This window comes from Haliotis rufescens, unplaced genomic scaffold, assembly GCF_023055435.1.
Source record: "Haliotis rufescens isolate VD_foot unplaced genomic scaffold, xgHalRufe1.0.p SCAF_24, whole genome shotgun sequence".
In the NCBI taxonomy this organism is placed as follows: Eukaryota; Metazoa; Mollusca; class Gastropoda; order Lepetellida; family Haliotidae; genus Haliotis; species Haliotis rufescens.
The window spans coordinates 8071306-8089023 of record NW_025963935.1 but is presented as its reverse complement, the minus strand read 5'-3'; the positions used below and the strand labels follow the sequence as shown (position 1 = coordinate 8089023).

Here is a 17718-nt window from a genome sequence, read left to right as displayed (position 1 = left end):
CCAGCTGCCCAACATGCTCCAGTCAGTGGATGCTGACATCCCAGTGATCATGGTGAGTAAACCAGCTGCCCAACATGCTCCAGTCAGTGGATGCTGCCATCCCAGTGATCATGGTGAGTAAACCAGCTGCCCAACATGCACCAGTCAGTGGATGCTGCCATCCCAGTGATCATGGTGAGTACACCAGCTGCCCAACATGCTCCATGTCAGTGGATGCTGCCATCCCAGTGATCATGGTGAGTACACCAGCTGCCCAACATGCTCCAGTCAGTGGATGCTGCCATCCCAGTGATCATGGTGAGTAAACCAGCTGCCCAACATGCTCCAGTCAGTGGATGCTGCCATCCCAGTGATCATGGTGAGTAAACCAGCTGCCCAACATGCTCCAGTCAGTGGATGCTGCCATCCCAGTGATCATGGTGAGTACACCAGCTGCCCAACATGCTCCAGTCAGTGGATGCTCCAGTCAGTGGATGCTGCCATCCCAGTGATCATGGTGAGTACACCAGCAGCCCAACATGCTCCAGTCAGTGGATGCTGCCATCCCAGTGATCATGGTGAGTAAACCAGCTGCCCAACATGCTCCAGTCAGTGGATGCTGCCATCCCAGTGATCATGGTGAGTAAACCAGCTGCCCAACATGCTCCAGTCAGTGGATGCTGCCATCCCAGTGATCATGGTGAGTAAACCAGCTGCCCAACATGCTCCATGTCAGTGGATGCTGCAATCCCAGTGATCATGGTGAGTAAACCAGCTGCCCAACATGCTCCAGTCAGTGGATGCTGCCATCCCAGTGATCATGGTGAGTACACCAGCTGCCCAACATGCTCCAGTCAGTGGATGCTCCAGTCAGTGGATGCTGCCATCCCAGTGATCATGGTGAGTAAACCAGCTGCCCAACATGCTCCAGTCAGTGGATGCTGCCATCCCAGTGATCATGGTGAGTACACCAGCTGCCCAACATGCTCCAGTCAGTTGATGCTGCCATCCCAGTGATCATGGTGAGTAAACCAGCTGCCCAACATGCTCCAGTCAGTGGATGCTGCCATCCCAGTGATCATGGTGAGTACACCAGCTGCCCAACATGCTCCATGTCAGTGGATGCTCCAGTCAGTGGATGCTGCCATCCCAGTGATCATGGTGAGTAAACCAGCTGCCCAACATGCTCCAGTCAGTGGATGCTGCCATCCCAGTGATCATGGTGAGTACACCAGCTGCCCAACATGCTCCAGTCAGTGGATGCTGCCATCCCAGTGATCATGGTGAGTACACCAGCTGCCCAACATGCTCCAGTCAGTGGATGCTGCCATCCCAGTGATCATGGTGAGTAAACCAGCTGTCCAACATGCTCCAGTCAGTGGATGCTGCCATCCCAGTGATCATGGTGAGTAAACCAGCTGCCCAACATGCTCCAGTCAGTGGATGCTGCCATCCCAGTGATCATGGTGAGTAAACCAGCTGCCCAACATGCTCCAGTCAGTGGATGCTGACATCCCAGTGATCATGGTGAGTAAACCAGCTGCCCAACATGCTCCAGTCAGTGGATGCTGACATCCCAGTGATCATGGTGAGTAAACCAGCTGCCCAACATGCTCCAGTCAGTGGATGCTGACATCCCAGTGATCATGGTGAGTAAACCAGCTGCCCAACATGCTCCAGTCAGTGGATGCTGCCATCCCAGTGATCATGGTGAGTAAACCAGCTGCCCAACATGCTCCAGTCAGTGGATGCTGACATCCCAGTGATCATGGTGAGTAAACCAGCTGCCCAACATGCTCCAGTCAGTGGATGCTGCCATCCCAGTGATCATGGTGAGTAAACCAGCTGCCCAACATGCTCCAGTCAGTGGATGCTGACATCCCAGTGATCATGGTGAGTACACCAGCTGCCCAACATGCTCCATGTCAGTGGATGCTGACATCCCAGTGATCATGGTGAGTAAACCAGCTGCCCAACATGCTCCAGTCAGTGGATGCTGCCATCCCAGTGATCATGGTGAGTAAACCAGCTGCCCAACATGCTCCAGTCAGTGGATGCTGCCATCCCAGTGATCATGGTGAGTACACCAGCTGCCCAACATGCTCCATGTCAGTGGATGCTGCCATCCCAGTGATCATGGTGAGTACACCAGCTGCCCAACATGCTCCAGTCAGTGGATGCTGCCATCCCAGTGATCATGGTGAGTAAACCAGCTGCCCAACATGCTCCAGTCAGTGGATGCTGCCATCCCAGTGATCATGGTGAGTAAACCAGCTGCCCAACATGCTCCAGTCAGTGGATGCTGCCATCCCAGTGATCATGGTGAGTACACCAGCTGCCCAACATGCTCCAGTCAGTGGATGCTCCAGTCAGTGGATGCTGCCATCCCAGTGATCATGGTGAGTACACCAGCAGCCCAACATGCTCCAGTCAGTGGATGCTGCCATCCCAGTGATCATGGTGAGTAAACCAGCTGCCCAACATGCTCCAGTCAGTGGATGCTGCCATCCCAGTGATCATGGTGAGTAAACCAGCTGCCCAACATGCTCCAGTCAGTGGATGCTGCCATCCCAGTGATCATGGTGAGTAAACCAGCTGCCCAACATGCTCCATGTCAGTGGATGCTGCAATCCCAGTGATCATGGTGAGTAAACCAGCTGCCCAACATGCTCCAGTCAGTGGATGCTGCCATCCCAGTGATCATGGTGAGTACACCAGCTGCCCAACATGCTCCAGTCAGTGGATGCTCCAGTCAGTGGATGCTGCCATCCCAGTGATCATGGTGAGTAAACCAGCTGCCCAACATGCTCCAGTCAGTGGATGCTGCCATCCCAGTGATCATGGTGAGTACACCAGCTGCCCAACATGCTCCAGTCAGTTGATGCTGCCATCCCAGTGATCATGGTGAGTAAACCAGCTGCCCAACATGCTCCAGTCAGTGGATGCTGCCATCCCAGTGATCATGGTGAGTACACCAGCTGCCCAACATGCTCCATGTCAGTGGATGCTCCAGTCAGTGGATGCTGCCATCCCAGTGATCATGGTGAGTAAACCAGCTGCCCAACATGCTCCAGTCAGTGGATGCTGCCATCCCAGTGATCATGGTGAGTACACCAGCTGCCCAACATGCTCCAGTCAGTGGATGCTGCCATCCCAGTGATCATGGTGAGTACACCAGCTGCCCAACATGCTCCAGTCAGTGGATGCTGCCATCCCAGTGATCATGGTGAGTAAACCAGCTGTCCAACATGCTCCAGTCAGTGGATGCTGCCATCCCAGTGATCATGGTGAGTAAACCAGCTGCCCAACATGCTCCAGTCAGTGGATGCTGCCATCCCAGTGATCATGGTGAGTAAACCAGCTGCCCAACATGCTCCAGTCAGTGGATGCTGACATCCCAGTGATCATGGTGAGTAAACCAGCTGCCCAACATGCTCCAGTCAGTGGATGCTGACATCCCAGTGATCATGGTGAGTAAACCAGCTGCCCAACATGCTCCAGTCAGTGGATGCTGACATCCCAGTGATCATGGTGAGTAAACCAGCTGCCCAACATGCTCCAGTCAGTGGATGCTGCCATCCCAGTGATCATGGTGAGTAAACCAGCTGCCCAACATGCTCCAGTCAGTGGATGCTGACATCCCAGTGATCATGGTGAGTAAACCAGCTGCCCAACATGCTCCAGTCAGTGGATGCTGCCATCCCAGTGATCATGGTGAGTAAACCAGCTGCCCAACATGCTCCAGTCAGTGGATGCTGACATCCCAGTGATCATGGTGAGTAAACCAGCTGCCCAACATGCTCCAGTCAGTGGATGCTGACATCCCAGTGATCATGGTGAGTAAACCAGCTGCCCAACATGCTCCAGTCAGTGGATGCTGCTATCCCAGTGATCATGGTGAGTAAACCAGCTGCCCAACATGCTCCAGTCAGTGGATGCTGCCATCCCAGTGATCATGGTGAGTAAACCAGCTGCCCAACATGCTCCAGTCAGTTGATGCTGCCATCCCAGTGATCATGGTGAGTAAACCAGCTGCCCAACATGCTCCAGTCAGTGGATGCTGACATCCCAGTGATCATGGTGAGTAAACCAGCTGCCCAACATGCTCCAGTCAGTGGATGCTGCCATCCCAGTGATCATGGTGAGTAAACCAGCTGCCCAACATGCTCCAGTCAGTGGATGCTGCCATCCCAGTGATCATGGTGAGTACACCAGCTGTCCAACATGCTCCAGTCAGTGGAAGCCGAACTTGTGTTTCTGTCATACTCCATCAGCACTGAAACGGAACTCACATGTGTTATAACCAGCGTATCACACTCTTCCTTCCAGAGCATCGTGGAGGAGGTGAAGACTTCGACGCAGCTCATGTTGAACCAGCTGATCCACCAGCTGCGGACCAACCTGCAGCTTCCGGCTTGTCTCCGCGTCATAGGCTTCCTGCGCAGGATGGACGTCTTCACTGAAGCCGAGCTACGCATCAAGTTCCTTCAGGTGAGTCCACCCTACCCCCCACTGACCACATCATGAACTTGCCATGACCCCACCTTGACCTCCCCATGACCCATTCCTGACCTCAACCAGACCCCACCCTAGCCCCACCCGACAACTACCACTAACATAGTGATTCCTGGTCAGATTTGTCCCCAGCACCTTAGGCTTGTGGCCGATCTGCGCATTCCTTGTAATATCGTACACTTGTTTGGCCCGTGATTATTTACAGGGAGCTAAATTATAATAAAAGGTATTTACAGATAAACTACCTCAACTTTCAAAACACAACAGGATTATCTCCTAATTGGTGCTGACATGGCCTCTGTCTTCAGGCTCGCGACTCCTGGTTCCAGGGAATCCTTGAGGCTGTACCTAGAGATGACCGTGAGTACCTCGTTACATACACTCACATGTACACACTCCAACCTACGACCACCAACACGTCCACATACACTCGCCCACATATACAGTGTTACACACGCCAACACGCCCACACGTCCACATACACTCACCTACTTGTACAGTGTTACACATGCCCACACGTCCACATACTCTCGCCCACATATACAGTGTTACACACGCCCACAAGCCCACACGTCCACATACACTCGCCCACATATACAGTGTTACACACGCCCACACGTCCACATACACTCGCCCACATATACAGTGTTACACACGCCCACACGTCCACATACACTCGCCCACATATACAGTGTTACACACGCCCACACGCCCACACGTCCACATACACTCACCCACACCTCCACATACACTCACCCACATATACAGTTTTACACACGCCCACACGTCCACATACACTCACCTACTTGTACAGTGTTACACACGCCCACACGCCCACACGCCCACACGTCCACATACTCTCGCCCACATATACAGTGTTACACACGCCCACACGTCCACAGGTCCACATACACTCGCCCACATATACAGTGTTACACACGCCCACACGTCCACATACACTCGCCCACATATACAGTGTTACACACACCCACACGCCCACAGGTCCACATACACTCGCCCACATATACAGTGTTACACACGCCCACACGTCCACATACACTCGCCCACATATACAGTGTTACACACGCCCACACGCCCACACGTCCACATACACTCGCCCACATATACAGTGTTACACACGCCCACACGTCCACATACACTCGCCCACATATACAGTGTTACACACGCCCACACGCCCACACGTCCACATACACTCGCCCACATATACAGTGTTACACACGCCCACACGCCCACACGTCCACATACACTCGCCCACATATACAGTGTTACACACGCCCACACGTCCACATACACTCGCCCACATGTACAGTGTTACACACACCCACACGCCCACGGGTCCACATACACTCGCCCACATATACAGTGTTACACACGCCCACACGTCCACATACACTCGCCCACATATACAGTGTTACACACGCCCACACGCCCACACGTCCACATACACTCGCCCACATATACAGTTTTACACACGCCCACACGCCCACACGCCCACATACACTCGCCCACATATACAGTGTTACACATGCCCACACGTCCACATACACTCGCCCACATATACAGTGTTACACACGCCCACACGTCCACATACACTCACCCACACGTCCACATACACTCACCCACACGTCCACATACTCTCGCCCACATGTACAGTGTTAGGGACTGACAATTTGATAGGGGGGAAGGCTGGGAATTGTCTGGAGATAAGATATATTTCAGCTACAGCTACAAAAGCAGATATTTGTTTTCATTAAAACTATGAGCCTGAATATTTTTGTAAGGAAAACACCTCGTACCAAACTTATCCTATGTCACTCTATGCATTTTTTACTTCTTTGATCCTGGTGTGGAAGGGGGCACGGGTGGCCCAGTCGTCTAAGGCAGCGCGATTCGCTGCGCAGAGTTGTGTCCCTTGGGCACTCCAGAAAACCTATGATTTTGGGTTCGAATCTGGGGGTTCGCACCGATTATGTTTCTAGGTTTGTCAGCACCATACCCATGCTCATTGGTTTCACTCAAGTGGTAAACGTCTGAGACCTGCATCACTTCGGGCTTTCCTCCCACATTAAGCTGACACACTGTGATATGACTGGAATACTGTTAATAGCGGCGTTAAACCCAACTCACTCACTCACCTGGTGTTGAAACATCCTAGAACAAAGTTTCCAGCTTAAAAAACATCTCACCCCAACACATCCCTCACATCACCATAGTCCCTACCTTAACCATGGGACACACACCACTGCAATCTACCAGCACGACACTTAAGAATTGACATCTTGACACATTGATGTATAGACATCACAGCCTTCATCGGATTGACAAGTCGATAGATAGGCAGAAGGTAAGACGTTAAAAGATGGTACTTGTTGTTACCCTGTCTGGCGCTCGGCATTAAGGGGCTAAAACAAGGACTGGTCGGCTCGGAGTCAGTATACTGTGTCTGAGTGGGGTATTCATGTTAAACTGCGGCATGGTATAAGAAAAACACCTCGCACCAAACTTATCCTATGTCACACTATGCATTTTTTACTTCTTTGATCCTGGTGTGGAAACATCCTAGAACAAAGTTTCCAGCTAAAAAAACATCTCACCCCAACACATCCCTCCCATCACCATAGTCCCTACCTTAACCATGGGACACACACCACGGCAATCTACCAGCACGACACTTAAGAATTGACATCTTGACACATTGATGTATAGACATCACTGTCTTCGTCGGATTGACAAGTCGATAGATAGGCAGAAGGTAAGGCCTTGAGATCTCGAGACATTCAGTGGGTTGACTTTCTGATTATCGTTCTTTATCGGATCAATATCTCTCTAAGGAACGACAGGTTGATAATTCAACAGTTCACCATACCCGTGAAGATCCGGGGTAGAATAGGTCTTCAGCAATCCATGCTTGCAATAAAAGGCGACTATGCTTGTTGTAAAAAGTTAATGTACGGGATCGGATGGTCAGACTCGCTGACTTGGTGGAAGCATGTCATCGTATCCCAATTGCATGGATCGATGCTCATGTTGTCAATCACCTGACTGTCTGGTCCAGACTTGATTATTTATAGGCCGCTGTCATATAGCTGGAATATTGCTGAGTGCGGCATTAAACAAACAACCAACCATGCCATGACAGTTCAACACCAATCAAAGGATTTGTACTTCGCCACTGATCGCCATCACTCACAGGATCGACAGTCTTGGACGGATCGCCATCACTCAAGAGATTGACAGCTCATTCGACGTTATTAGGTCAAGGTATCCTTTGACCTCTGGGGTTCGACTTATCACCATATCTATCGGGATCGCCATTCATCCGGGGATTGGTAGGACCGTCCGTCGTCCAGAGAGCGCAAGGTGCTTATGGATTGACAGATCAAAATTGTCCGGACGCCCTTCTCAGTGCGTGACTCATTTGCTTGGGTGGTGACCATTGTGATGCTGGGATGTGTTCGGGTGAATTGTTTTTTGAAGCTGGAAACTTTATTCAAGTATGTTTCATGCATAGTGTGAAATAGGATAAGTATATAAATAAACAATTTAATGTAAAATTTACAACACATGGCAGACCCAACAATCTGAAGCATAATTAATTTTTCAAGAATTCTTTTTTTCCCCGATAATATCAAATGTTTGGTCCCTCACACACGCTCACAAACATGCTCAGTGTCACTCACACATACACATGTTCAGTGTAACACATTCTGTCAATGCACACACTCATACGTACACCATCACACATACGTACACACTTTCATACACCTTCCATGCATTACAGACCGCCTCCGTGGAGCAGAAGGTCCCGGGGTTCAATCCCCCGGCCGAGTCATACCAAAAGAGGTTAAAAGATGGTACTTGTTGTTACCCTGTCTGGCGCTCGGCATGAAGGGGCTAAAACAAGGACTGGTCGGCTCGGAGTCAGTATACTGTGTCTGAGTGGGGTATTCATGTTAAACTGCCGCATGGTATCTCAGTGTGCTAGCACTATAAATCGGCATCAGTCCAGACTAGTACAAGCAGCCACACAAACGTACATGCACGTCGCTATATAAGTACAATAATCTTGGACGGGACGTTAAACCCTATTTCACCTCACCTCACACACACACACCCTCACATTTGCACACACACAGTTGCGCGCATGCGAAAACATACACACCCAGACACACAGAGTTACACACATACCCTCCAATAGGGCTGGGACGATACACCAACTGTGAGAGCCAATAGTACCACGATACCTTACTTACGATCCGATATGTATCATGATACTTGCAGGTGCTCTTACCTGTGGTCCCTAAGTCATCTTTTTCATAGACAGGATGACCAAATACCCGATTTACAGTCAGCAGTGTGAAGTATGGCACAATGAATGAAAATAGTTACGTTTTTACTACAAACTTTCATTACTAAAATAAGTGTAACAGTTATTTAAGCAAACATTTAAGGTAGAAATCGATACTTTTTACTTAGTGTGCGATAAGGCTGTTACGATTCACTCGCGTATTCGGTGAATCGAACAGTATCCATTCATGAATTGAATTCGTTATTCGTGGTCCATGGATTTTATATTTATGAATATGCAGTCATGTGCATCTACATACCGTGTACCTAAAAATATCCTTAAGAACATCTTATATGCAGAGATTTCTTCAAAGATAACACTCATATATATAATTTGACAGTATTGTGGTCATCGGTCATTGTAGTATTTGAGCAGATACTATCCCTGGATAAATGCAGTATATGAATGTATAATATATCAATAATTAACCAACCGTGTCAAATAATTAATGTTGTTATTTTTCACTGAATATAATAAATTGTACATCAACTGCTGACTTGTCATTGTATTCGTGAATAAATATTTGTATTCGTTACCCTATATTCGTGATATGAATCATATTCACCTCATAGTGTATTCGTTGCAGCCCTTGTGTGCGACGTGATCGATGCTTGTATCGAGAAGTAAAAAAGTCGCAATCCACCGATGCATCAGTGTATCGTCCCAGCACTACCCTCTAATGTATGTCCTCAGCTTGCACTGCTTGTTACAGCGTACGCCCACATTACCAAGACGATCGAGCTGAGCCGTGTACATCTGTTTGACATCATCACACAATATCGAGCCATCTTCTCCGACGAGGACCCACTTCTCACCACCACTCGAGACGAAACCATCAATGAGGCTGCGCTTTTCCATGGCTGGGTGGTCCAGAAGGTGAGACTGATAACAGACAGGCCACCGTCCTATAGCTGCAATATTGCTGAGTGCAGCGTTAAACAACAAACAAAGATAGATCACACTCATGGTCAGACTGATAACAGACAGGCCACCGTCCTATAGCTGCAATATTGCTGAGTGCAGCATTAAACAACAAACAAAGATAGATCACACTCATGGTCAGACTGATAACAGACAGGCCACCGTCCTATAGCTGCAATATTGCTGAGTGCAGCGTTAAACAACAAACAAAGATAGATCACACTCATGGTCAGACTGATAACAGACAGGCCACCGTCCTATAGCTGGAATATTGCTGAGTGCAGCGTTAAACAACAAACAAAGATAGATCACACTCATGGTCAGACTGATAACAGACAGGCCACCGTCCTATAGCTAGAATATTGCTGAGTGCAGCGTTAGACAACAAACAAAGATAGATCACACTCATGGTCAGACTGATAACAGACAGGCCACCGTCCTATAGCTGCAATATTGCTGAGTGCAGCGTTACACAACAAACAAAGATAGGTCACACTCATGGTCAGACTGATAACAGACAGGCCACCGTCCTAGAGCTGCAATATTGCTGAGTGCAGCGTTAAACAACAAACAAAGATAGATCACACTCATGGTAAGACTGATAACAGACAGGCCACCGTCCTATAGCTGGAATATTGCTGAGTGCAGCGTTAAACAACAAACAAAGATAGATCACACTCATGGTCAGACTGATAACAGACAGGCCACCGTCCTATAGCTGCAATATTGCTGAGTGCAGCGTTAAACAACAAACAAAGATAGGTCACACTCATGGTCAGACTGATAACAGACAGGCCACTGTCCTATAGCTGCAATATTGCTGAGTGCAGCGTTAAACAACAAACAAAGATAGGTCACACTCATGGTCAGACTGATAACAGACAGGCCACCGTCCTATAGCTGCAATATTGCTGAGTGCAGCGTTACACAACAAACAAAGATAGGTCGCACTCATGGTCAGACTGATAACAGACAGGCCACCGTCCTATAGCTGCAATATTGCTGAGTGCAGCATTAAACAACAAACAAAGATAGATCACACTCATGGTCAGACTGATAACAGACAGGCCACCATCCTATAGCTGCAATATTGCTGAGTGCAGCGTTAAACAACAAACAAACAAAGATAGGTCACACTCATGGTTAGACTGATAACAGACAGGCCACCATCCTATAGCTGCAATATTGCTGAGTGCAGCGTTACACAACAAACAAAGATAGGTCACACTCATGGTCAGACTGATAACAGACAGTCCACCGTCCTATAGCTGCAATATTGCTGAGTGCAGCGTTAAACAACAAACAAAGATAGGTCACACTCATGGTAAGACTGATAACAGACAGGCCACCGTCCTATAGCTGCAATATTGCTGAGTGCAGCGTTAAACAACAAACAAAGATAGGTCGCACTCATGGTCAGACTGATAACAGACAGGCCACCGTCCTATAGCTGCAATATTGCTGAGTGCAGCATTAAACAACAAACAAAGATAGATCACACTCATGGTAAGACTGATAACAGACAGGCCACCGTCCTATAGCTGGAATATTGCTGAGTGCAGCGTTAAACAACAAACAAAGATAGATCACACTCATGGTCAGACTGATAACAGACAGGCCACCGTCCTATAGCTGGAATATTGCTGAGTGCAGCGTTAAACAACAAACAAAGATAGGTCACACTCATGGTCAGACTGATAACAGACAGGCCACCGTCCTATAGCTGCAATATTGCTGAGTGCAGCGTTAAACAACAAACAAAGATAGATCACACTCATGGTCAGACTGATAACAGACAGGCCACCGTCCTATAGCTGCAATATTGCTGAGTGCAGCGTTAAACAACAAACAAAGATAGGTCACACTCATGGTCAGACTGATAACAGACAAGCCACCATCCTATAGCTGCAATATTGCTGAGTGCAGCGTTAAACAACAAACAAAGATAGGTCACACTCATGGTCAGACTGATAACAGACAGGCTACCGTCCTATAGCTGCAATATTGCTGAGTGCAGCGTTACACAACAAACAAAGATAGGTCACACTCATGGTCAGACTGATAACAGACAGGCCACCGTCCTATAGCTGCAATATTGCTGAGTGCAGCGTTAAACAACAAACAAAGATAGGTCACACTCATGGTCAGACTGATAACAGACAGGCCACCGTCCTATAGCTGGAATATTGCTGAGTGCAGCATTTAACAACAAACAAAGATAGATCACACTCATGGTAAGACTGATAACAGACAGGCCACCGTCCTATAGCTGCAATATTGCTGAGTGCAGCGTTAAACAACAAACAAAGATAGGTCACACTCATGGTCAGACTGATAACAGACAGGCCACCGTCCTATAGCTGCAATATTGCTGAGTGCAGCATTAAACAACAAACAAAGATAGATCACACTCATGGTAAGACTTATAACAGACAGGCCACCGTCCTATAGCTGCAATATTGCTGAGTGCAGCGTTAAACAACAAACAAAGATAGGTCACACTCATGGTCAGACTGATAACAGACAGGCCACCGTCCTATAGCTGCAATATTGCTGAGTGCAGCGTTAAACAACAAACAAAGATAGGTCACACTCATGGTCAGACTGATAACAGACAGGCCACCGTCCTATAGCTGCAATATTGCTGAGTGCAGCGTTAAACAACAAACAAAGATAGGTCGCACTCATGGTCAGACTGATAACAGACAGGCCACCGTCCTATAACTGGAATATTGCTGAGTGCAGCGTTAAACAACAAACAAAGATAGGTCGCACTCATGGTTAGACTGATAACAGACAGGCCACCGTTCTATAGCTTGAATATTGCTGAGTGCAGCGTTAAACAACAAACAAAGATAGATCACACTCATGGTCAGACTGATAACAGACAGGCCACCGTCCTATAGCTGGAATATTGCTGAGTGCAGCATTACACAACAAACAAAGATAGATCACACTCATGGTCAGACTGATAACAGACAAGCCACCGTCCTATAGCAGGAATATTGCTGAGTGCAGCGTTAAACAACAAACAAACAAAGAAAGATCACACTCATGGTCAGACTGATAACAGACAGGCCACCATCCTATAGCTTGAATATTGCTGAGTGCAGCGTTACACAACAAAGAAAGATAGATCACACTCATGGTCAGACTGATAACAGACAGGCCACCATCATATAGCTGGAATATTGCTGAGTGCAGCATTAAACAACAAACAAAGATAGATCACACTCACAGGTTGCTGACAGATCACGCTGACAGATCTTAGGCAGATCTCACTCTCCGATCTAACTAACAGATCCCACTGATAGATCCCACTGATAGATCCCACGGACAGATCCCACTGACAGATCCCTCTGTGAGATCCCACTGATAGATCCCACTGACAGATCCCACTGATAGATCCCACTGACAGATCCCACTGACAGATCCCACTGACAGATCTAACTGATAGATCCCACTGACAGATCTAACTGATAGATCCCACTGACAGATCTAACTAACAGATCCCACTGATAGATCCCACTGACAGATCCGACTGATAGATCCCACTGACAGATCTAACTGATAGATGCCACTGACAGATCCCACTGACAAATCACACTGACAGGTCCCACTGACAGATCGTACTAATAAATCTGAAAGATAGATCCCACTGACAGATCCCACTGATAGATCCCACTGATAGATCCCATTGAGCGATCCCACTGACAGATCCCACTGATAGATCCCACTGACAGGTCACACTGACAGATCCCACTGATAGATCCCACTGACAGATCCCACTGACAGATCCCACTGATAGATCCCACTGACAGGTCCCTCTGAGAGATCCCACTGACAGATCCCACTGATAGATCCCACTGACAGATCCCACTGACAGATCCCACTGATAGATCCCACTGATAGATCCCACTGACAGATCCCTCTGATAGATCCAACTGATAGATCCCACTGATAGATCCCACTGATAGATCCCACTGATAGATCCCTCTGATAGATCAAACTGATAGATCCCACTGATAGATCCCACTGATAGATCCCTGTGACAGATCACAGATCTAAACATCACAGACACATCTTACTCACAGATCTCTGACTGATATTTACTGTGACCTGCAGGTGTCCCACTCCCTCCAACTGATATTTACTGTGTCCTGTAGGTGTCTCCCTCCTTCCAACTGATATTTACTGTGACCTGCAGGTGTCCCACTCACTCCAACTGATATTTACTGTGTCCTACAGGTGTCTCCCTCCAACTGATATTTACTGTGTCCTGTAGGTGTCTCCCTCCCTCCAACTGATATTTACTGTGTCCTACAGGTGTCTCCCTCCAACTGATATTTACTGTGTCCTACAGGTGTCTCCATCCAACTGATATTTACTGTGTCCTGTAGGTGTCTCCCTCCAACTGATATTTACTGTGTCCTACAGGTGTCTCCCTCCAACTGATATTTACTGTGTCCTACAGGTGTCTCCCTCCAACTGATATTTACTGTGTCCTACAGGTGTCTCCCTCCCTCCAACTGATATTTACTGTGACCTACAGGTGTCCCACTCACTCCAACTGATATTTACTGTGTCCTGTAGGTGTCTCCCTCCCTCCAACTGATATTTACTGTGTCCTACAGGTGTCTCCCTCCCTCCAACTGATATTGACTGTGTCCTACAGGTGTCTCCCTCCAACTGATATTTACTGTGTCCTGTAGGTGTCTCCCTCCCTCCAACTGATATTTACTGTGTCCTACAGGTGTCTCCCGCCCTCCAACTGATATTTACTGTGTCCTACAGGTGTCTCCCGCCCTCCAACTGATATTGACTGTGTCCTACAGGTGTCTCCCTCCCTCCAACTGATATTTACTGTGTCCTGTAGGTGTCTCCCTCCCTCCAACTGATATTTACTGTGTCCTACAGGTGTCTCCCGCCCTCCAACTGATATTGACTGTGTCCTACAGGTGTCTCCCTCCAACTGATATTTACTGTGTCCTGTAGGTGTCTCCCTCCCTCCAACTGATATTTACTGTGTCCTACAGGTGTCTCCCTCCCTCCAACTGATATTTACTGTGTCCTACAGGTGTCTCCCTCCAACTGATATTTACTGTGTCCTACAGGTGTCTCCCTCCAACTGATATTTACTGTGTCCTACAGGTGTCTCCCTCCCTCCAACTGATATTAACTGTGTCCTACAGGTGTCTCCCTCCCTCCAACTGATATTTACTGTGTCCTACAGGTGTCCCACTCCCTCCAACTGATATTTACTGTGTCCTACAGGTGTCTCCCTCCAACTGATATTTACTGTGTCCTACAGGTGTCTCCCTCCCTCCAACTGATATTTACTGTGTCCTACAGGTGTCTCCCTCCAACTGATATTTACTGTGACCTACAGGTGTCTCCCTCCCTCCAACTGATATTTACTGTGTCCTACAGGTGTCCCACTCCCTCCAACTGATATTTACTGTGTCCTGCAGGTGTCCCACTCCCTCCAACTGATATTTACTGTGTCCTACAGGTGTCTCCCTCCAACTGATATTTACTGTGTCCTACAGGTGTCTCACTCACTCCAACTGATATTTACTGTGTCCTACAGGTGTCTCCCTCCCTCCAACTGATATTTACTGTGTCCTACAGGTGTCCCACTCCCTCCAACTGATATTTACTGTGTCCTGCAGGTGTCCCACTCCCTCCAACTGATATTTACTGTGTCCTACAGGTGTCTCCCTCCAACTGATATTTACTGTGTCCTACAGGTGTCTCCCTCCCTCCAACTGATATTTACTGTGTCCTACAGGTGTCTCCCTCCCTCCAACTGATATTTACTGTGTCCTACAGGTGTCCCACTCCCTCCAACTGATATTTACTGTGTCCTACAGGTGTCTCCCTCCAACTGATATTTACTGTGTCCTACAGGTGTCTCCCTCCTTCCAACTGATATTTACTGTGTCCTACAGGAGTCTCCCTCCCTCCAACTGATATTTACTGTGTCCTACAGGTGTCTACCTCCCTCCAACTGATATTTACTGTGTCCTACAGGTGTCTCCCTCACTCCAACTGATATTTACTGTGACCTACAGGTGTCCCACTCACTCCAACTGATATTTACTGTGTCCTGTAGGTGTCTCCCTCCTTCCAACTGATATTTACTGTGTCCTACAGGTGTCTCCCTCCAACTGATATTTACTGTGTCCTACAGGTGTCCCACTCCCTCCAACTGATATTTACTGTGTCCTACAGGTGTCTCCCTCCAACTGATATTTACTGTGACCTACAGGTGTCTCCCTCCAACTGATATTTACTGTGTCCTACAGGTGTCTCCCTCCAACTGATATTTACTGTGTCCTACAGGTGTCTCCCTCCAACTGATATTTACTGTGTCCTACAGGTGTCCCACTCCCTCCAACTGATATTTACTGTGTCCTACAGGTGTCTCCCTCCAACTGATATTTACTGTGTCCTACAGGTGTCTCCCTCCAACTGATATTTACTGTGTCCTACAGGTGTCTCCCTCCCTCCAACTGATATTTACTGTGTCCTACAGGTGTCCCACTCCCTCCAACTGATATTTACTGTGTCCTACAGGTGTCTCCCTCCCTCCAACTGATATTTACTGTGTCCTACAGGTGTCTCCCTCCCTCCAACTGATATTTACTGTGTCCTACAGGTGTCTCCCTCCCTCCAACTGATATTTACTGTGTCCTACAGGTGTCTCCCTCCCTCCAACTGATATTAACTGTGTCCTACAGGTGTCTCCCTCCCTCCAACTGATATTTACTGTGTCCTACAGGTGTCTCCCTCCAACTGATATTAACTGTGTCCTACAGGTGTCTCCCTCCCTCCAACTGATATTTACTGTGTCCTACAGGTGTCCCACTCCCTCCAACTGATATTTACTGTGTCCTACAGGTGTCTCCCTCCCTCCAACTGATATTTACTGTGTCCTACAGGTGTCTCCCTCACTCCAACTGATATTTACTGTGACCTACAGGTGTCCCACTCACTCCAACTGATATTTACTGTGTCCTGTAGGTGTCTCCCTCCTTCCAACTGATATTTACTGTGTCCTACAGGTGTCTCCCTCCAACTGATATTTACTGTGTCCTACAGGTGTCTCCCTCCCTCCAACTGATATTTACTGTGTCCTACAGGTGTCTCCCTCCAACTGATATTTACTGTGTCCTGTAGGTGTCTCCCTCCTTCCAACTGATATTTACTGTGTCCTACAGGTGTCTCCCTCCCTCCAACTGATATTTACTGTGTCCTACAGGTGTCTCCCTCCCTCCAACTGATATTAACTGTGTCCTACAGGTGTCTCCCTCCAACTGATATTTACTGTGTCCTGTAGGTGTCTCCCTCCTTCCAACTGATATTTACTGTGTCCTACAGGTGTCTCCCTCCCTCCAACTGATATTTACTGTGTCCTACAGGTGTCCCATTCCCTCCAACTGATATTTACTGTGTCCTACAGGTGTCTCCCTCCAACTGATATTTACTGTGTCCTACAGGTGTCTCCCTCCCTCCAACTGATATTTACTGTGTCCTACAGGTGTCTCCCTCCCTCCAACTGATATTTACTGTGTCCTACAGGTGTCTCCCTCCAACTGATATTTACTGTGTCCTACAGGTGTCTCCCTCCAACTGATATTTACTGTGTCCTGTAGGTGTCTCCCTCCCTCCAACTGATATTTACTGTGACCTACAGGTGTCTCCCTCCCTCCAACTGATATTTACTGTGTCCTACAGGTGTCCCACTCCCTCCAACTGATATTTACTGTGTCCTACAGGTGTCTCCCTCCTTCCAACTGATATTTACTGTGACCTACAGGTGTCTCCCTCCAACTGATATTTACTGTGTCCTACAGGTGTCTCCCTCCAACTGATATTTACTGTGTCCTGTAGGTGTCTCCCTCCCTCCAACTGATATTTACTGTGACCTA

General features: G+C 48.1%; 1 protein-coding gene across 1 annotated transcript in view; it reads left to right on the top strand.

The window, feature by feature from the left end:
* Nucleotides 1-17718, top strand: part of LOC124128146 (conserved oligomeric Golgi complex subunit 8-like) — a 61705-nt gene that overhangs the window by 10324 nt on the left and 33663 nt on the right. The window contains exons 5-7 of the mRNA XM_048402141.1: nucleotides 4309-4470; nucleotides 4803-4854; nucleotides 9576-9739. Coding sequence (XP_048258098.1) covers nucleotides 4309-4470; nucleotides 4803-4854; nucleotides 9576-9739 — 378 coding nt within the window. The remainder of the gene's footprint in view (nucleotides 1-4308; nucleotides 4471-4802; nucleotides 4855-9575; nucleotides 9740-17718) is intronic.